Source organism: Arachis duranensis, chromosome 9, assembly GCF_000817695.3.
Source record: "Arachis duranensis cultivar V14167 chromosome 9, aradu.V14167.gnm2.J7QH, whole genome shotgun sequence".
NCBI lineage: Eukaryota > Viridiplantae > Streptophyta > Magnoliopsida > Fabales > Fabaceae > Arachis > Arachis duranensis.
Window position 1 is genome coordinate 38,637,162 of NC_029780.3, and position 6,000 is coordinate 38,643,161.

General features: G+C 42.6%; 1 protein-coding gene across 3 annotated transcripts; it reads right to left on the minus strand.

Moving 5' to 3' along the window:
• Positions 1–2,931: 2,931 nt before the first annotated feature.
• On the minus strand, positions 2,932–5,084 carry LOC110275251 (uncharacterized). Of its 3 annotated transcripts, none has more exons than XR_002367596.2 (2): positions 3,763–5,084; positions 2,932–3,520 (listed from the first exon to the last, which is right to left on the minus strand). XR_002367596.2 is itself a non-coding variant. In XM_052254650.1 (2 exons), exons 1-2 carry the CDS (start codon positions 4,857–4,859, stop codon positions 3,512–3,514), a joined length of 543 nt encoding a protein of 180 aa, XP_052110610.1. In that variant the 5' UTR covers positions 4,860–5,084; the 3' UTR covers positions 2,932–3,511. The 3 variants fall into 3 exon arrangements, 2 of the variants coding, with proteins under 2 accessions (XP_052110610.1, XP_052110611.1); XM_052254650.1 differs by having other exon boundaries at positions 4,326–5,084; XM_052254651.1 differs by having other exon boundaries at positions 2,932–3,961; positions 4,326–5,084.
• Between the last annotated feature and the right edge of the window lie 916 nt (positions 5,085–6,000).

The window sequence follows — 6,000 nt, forward strand, 5'->3', positions numbered from 1 at the left end:
AGCCTTGGGAATCGATCTTTCAAAGAACCTCCATGAATCGAGACATCCTCCCAAAACCGAGTTCGTTTCCCGTCACCCACCTCTATAGACAACCCAGTAATCATCTTCTGTCTGACTTCTAGATTCTTGAACTGTAGCTGACAGATATCCTTCCATGGACCTCCTCGAATAGATCATTTTTGGGAGGCCAGGAGCTGATTTGGATTCAGGTTGTTACACGAGCAGACCACCTTCTTCCATAACGGACACTCCTCTTTAGAGAATCTCCACCATCATTTAAACAGAAGAGCTGAATTTCGAAATATGGCATCCCCAACCCCCAACCCACCTAGCTTTTTAGGAGTCTGAACTACGGCCCACTTAACCAAAGCCATACCACTATTTCTATCCTCTTTCTCCATAGAAATCTCCTCTGCAAGGAGATCAATTTCTCTGCAACAGCCTTTGGCATCTTATACAGGCTCAGATAATAAACTGGTAGGCTATTTAACACAAATTTGATAAGTACCAATTTACCGGCCTTATTGAGAATCTTGGCCTTCCAGAGACTAAGCTTCTCCTCCACTTTGTCTATTATTGGCTTTCACGTTTTAACCCACCTTGGGTTTGCTCCTAGCGAGACGCCCAAATATTTAACTGGTAGATTGGCTTGCTTACAGCCCAACACACTGCACATTCGTTGTAGTCACTGCTCCTCATAGTTTACAGAAATGAAGTTGGATTTGTCGAAGTTGATACTTAAACCTAACATCAACTGAAAGCACCGAAGCAACCTCTTGTAGTTCTTGATTGTGTCTTCCTCAGAAGGGCAGAATAAGATAGTATCATCTGCAAACTGGAGATACGATAACTCAATATGATCTCTCCCAACCAACAACGGCAAAATACGACCATTCCTCACAGCCTCTCCAATCATCCTATGTAGGACATCAACAACAAGTACAAAGAGAAATGGGGACAGATGATCCCCTTGCCTCAGGCCCCTTTCCATCTTGAATGGCTTAGACGGTGAGCCATTTATCAACACTGACATAGAGCACGTGCTGACACACTCCATCACCCATCCCCTCCATCTTCGACCAAAACCCATCTTCTGTAATACAAGGTCCACAAAACTCCACTTGACTCTGTCATATGCTTTCTGGAAGTTTAGCTTTATTATTGCCGCTTCCTTCTTCCTCTGTTTGATCCACTGAACCGTTTCACATGCGATTAGAGCCCCGTCATGAATCATCCGATCTTTAACAAAAGCACTCTGTGTCTCGCCTACTAGTCCTAGCATAACATTTCTCATTCTCCTGACCAGCACCTTCGATATTGCCTTATATACATACCCCACCATGCTAATTGGCCGCAGATCTTTGATTTCCTTGGCACCAGTAAACTTGGGGGCCAACGCCACCCATGTGACATTAGCATCAGACAGCAACCTTGAAGATTGGAAAAAGCCCAATACTACTGCCATGAAATCCGAGCCTATATCAGTCCAACACTTCTTTATGAAGTTCATGTTGTAACCGTCACATCCTGGCGCCCTGGACGATTCACAAGCCCACACTGCCTCTTTAACCTCCTCGGGTGACGGTAGCAACTCTAAAGCCAAAGAATCATCCTCGCTGATTCTTTCCACCAGACCATCTCTGAAACCCACCTCAAGAGACCTCTCTTGGTGATATAAGTCTTTGTAAAACTCCCTGATGGCAATTTTAATCCTAGCTTGATTCCTTACCAATCTTCCATTAATAACTAGAGTATCAATCCTATTATTTCTCCTTCTCGTTGAAGCTAAGTTGTGGAAATATCTCGTATTTTTACCCATGTCCCTCGCATGCCTCGACCTTGACATCTGCTTCCAATGTAATTCTTTCCTCACATACCATTTCTCACAATAAGTAACTAGCACATTTCTTCTTGCTTCCACTGTCCTATCATAACTCCCAGTACCGACCATGTCATCAATCTTCTGAATCTCTTCCTCAAACTTCAAAATTTTCTTGTCCATATCACCAAAGTTGTCTCTGTGCCATCTCCCCAAAGGAGCCGTCAACGCCTTCAGTTTATCGGTGAATTGTATCTCTCCCAGCCTTTTCCATTCCTCCTTGACCATCCATAAAAAGCCTTCATGAGTAAACCACAAATCCAGACTTCTGAACGGCCTCGGACTGTCTCTTGGCATCCTCTCTTCCACTATGATGAGGCAGTGATCTGACAAACCCCGTGGACCGCCTCTCAAGCAAGTCTCCGAAAATGCCTCAAGCCATTCCAAACTAACCAAAGCTCTGTCAATACGGCTGCATAACTGAAGAACTGAAGATTGTTGGCTTAGAAGTTATAATAAATTCTCGTTGCAAGTATAGTTTCTAAACCAAGCAATCAACCTTTCTTATAAACGTTTGGTTGTCACAAGTAACAAACCCAATATAATTTATAAACCGAAGTATTCAAACCTCGGATCGTCTTCTCAAGGAATTGCAGGGAAGTATGATTTATTATTGGTTATGGAAAACAGTATTTTGGGTTTTGAAAAGGGTTTTGAATAAGAGGAAATAAATTGTAGGAATTAATAAATTAATAACGAAGAAAAGCTCTCGGCAAGGTATGGAAACTGGGAGTCCTATCCTAGTTATCCTTATCAATGGTGATGAGAATTATATTTTTGCTACCACTAAGTCAACCTCTAACTATGAAGGTAAGTTAAGTGGACAAATCAATTTAACTCCTAAAGTCCTAGTCAACTCCTGAGGAAAGACTAGAGTTATAAGGATCTAAATTAATCAGCAAGAATAATAATTATCAATCACGATGAGTTTGATAACTCAAGAGTTACCAATTAATCAACCAAAGCCAATAGTAAATAATCTAAATTAAAAATAAGGAAAAGCAATCATGAGTCTGAAATACCTCAAATTATATTTAAATAAAGATCTCAATTCTAACATGGACAAGTTCATGAATCAAATTGGAAAGACAAATAAAAAGGACATTGAACCTGTGATGAAGAGATAATCCTAATAAGATAAATCCTAATTCTAATCCTAAGAGAGAGGGGAGAACCTCTCTCTCTAAAAACTACATCTAAATCCTAAAACTATGTATGAATCCAGTATTCAGTCTCTAATCTCCATATGCTCATGAATGGATGAATTCCTCCATTTATAATCCTTCAATCTGTATTCTCTGGGCTTGGATCTGGGCCAAAAGGGGCCCAGAAATCGCTGAGGACGACTTCTGCAAATTATGCAGATCGCGCATGCCACGTGTCTGCGTGGGTCACGCGGTCGCGTCATCTGGAGTGTTGCTTTTCCACGCGGTCGTGTCAGTCATGCGCCCGCGTCAGTTGTGTTTCGCAGGTCACGCGTTCGCCTCATCCATGCGCTCGCGTCGATTCTCTTTTGAGCGAACCACGCGCTCACGTCGTCCATGCAGACGCGTCACTGCCAGTTTCTTCCAAGGACTTCAATTTCCTTCCATTTTTATATGTTTCCTTTCCATCCTTTAAGTCATTCCTGCCCTATAAAACCTGAAAGTACTCAACACACAAATCACGACATCGAATGGTAATAAAGGATAATTAAATTTGGTAATTTTAAAGCATAGGAAACATGTTTTCTCATATGTCAAATTCCAAGGAAGGAATTGTAAAATTATGCAAATTCATATGAATAAGTAGGTGAAGAGTTGATAAATCATTCAATTTAAATACAAGATTCATCATGAAATAGTGGCTCATCAATGACTGTCCTCTGAACCATGTGAACTTACAGTAAAAAATCGGCAGGTCTACCAAACCCATGTCATGTATCCAATTCTTATAGTCTTGTGCCGACAAAGGTAAGCTATCTAAGCCTCGCCTTTCTTCCACTTGTCCAATCTCATTAAAGTCCCCCCCAGAAAACAACAGGCGCCTGAACATAGCCCAGCTATGTAACTCAACTCCTCCCACATAACACATTTCTCATCTCTAGTGTGAGCACCATAAACCAAGAAAAAAACACAGTTAATAGAATTCTCTGACAATATTCCTTCAACACATAGCCATCGCTCACCTTTATAGCAATTTCCCATTTTAAAGAAACCATCATCCCACATTAGCAACAACCCGCCAGATGCAGCATCAGACTCCACATACTCCCACCCCGCACAACCGTTCCCCCAAATTTTTAAAACATCAAACTTTGTCACTAACTGTCTTTTAGTCTCTACCAAACCTAACATATCCAACCTATGTTTCCTCTTAAGTTCTTTCACCATCCACAACTTCCCATCATCCCTTAACCTCCTAATATTCCATGAACTAATACTCAATTTAAATTATTATTACACACCTTTTTGGGATTTTTGGGTCTGTTCCGTCTTGCTTTAGCCTTCTGTTTTGCCAATCTTCTTTTTTGAGCAATCTCTTCGTTCTGTTTTTGGAGGATAGCTATAATGTCATCTTCTTCATTAAGCAGAATTGCTCCGGATTCTTTCGCTAGCTCCCATGTCTTTCGGTTTTCCAGCAATTGCTCATCCAAAGTTACATACTCATTACTGCTGTCCTCATCATCGTTTGTGTGTCCTTGTTCCCTTAAATGGTTCTCTCTATCACTATATCCCTCCTCCACATTCTGAACCGGCATATTTCTATCACTGACCGAATCCAAACCTAAGCCTGCCTTCACTAAATCTGCATTACCACCACCAGCTATTGGATGACAGGCGTCATTCCTGTGTCCGTCCAACCTCTCTACCCCTTGAACCTTTTCCAAAAGCATCACTATCCCCTCCACCCTGTTAGACAAGTTTTCCACCCTATAAGCCTCTGCCCCTACCGAATTAGCTCCTCTTATAGCCTTCCTCTCACCAGCGGCGTCGCCCATACCCGGCGCACAACCAGCGAACAACACGGTGGCGTCACCCTCGGTCAGCCTTCGCCTCAAGCTTGTTCCACCGGCGGACACAGCACAACCTTCTTCTTCATCGCGGATAGGGTCGTCGCGCTGCTCCAAACCGGCCTCTTCCAATCTACACGCGTGACTGCATTCTTCATCTCCTGCAGCATCCAAGACGCGGCAACTTCCACTGTCTCCCTTTCCTCAGTTGCTTTCCTGGAATTCTAGCACGCGTACGCTAGGTCTCCCTAACGGCGAGGATCAATCACCAGCCACGGAGCCCATCCATTGGAGCAGCCTGCCCCGACCCGCAGCAGCATGGTCCAGCCCATAATTGCAAGGACCGGTACCCACCATCATATCAGATAGTGAATTTGGGCTTCCTTGGCCCAACATTCTATTTTTATGTTTAATGGCATTGGTGGCCCGTTTAGAAGTTATCACACATGTACGAATAGGTTTATCTCTTATTAGCCCATTATGATCGCATGTATAGCTCCACGGAATTGTCAGCTCCGAATCTATTTCATTACTCTCTCCCAATCCCACAAATTCTGCCAAGCCATCAATGTGACCATAAATTTGCTGATTCGTTACCAAATTTCTTTGATTGAGCTTTAAGTGGTCATAACTCTATTCGTTTAAAATTGACTCTAAAATTATTGATCTAGCCTCATCTTCAACCTCTTGCCGTAGCCTTTTCGTAACTAATAATGCTGAATGATCTCCGTAGCCTATCAACTTTGTAGGGGTAAACGACGTTGTAGCATCAGCATCAGGAGCTCTAGTTGTTTCGTTGTTTTGGAGACCGCAAACCACACCTTTATTCGCCCTTTTTTCCAGAGTATATTGTGAACTGTAGACTTTTTGTCCCACCTCTTTTACCATGACATCAAAACCACTGGTACCTAATGTGATATGAATCCATTCATTGATCACATCCATAGCATAAGTATCAATTAGTACACGGCCGACACTAAACGAGGCGCGCAATTTTATCCCTGTATCACACCCAACCACCTCTCCCCATTGGCCACCGATCTTCTTGAAGGTATCCACTGTCCAAACATGTAATGGAACCCCGAAACACTCTAGCCACACTCTTCGAGATTCACTTCTCTCTGATTCA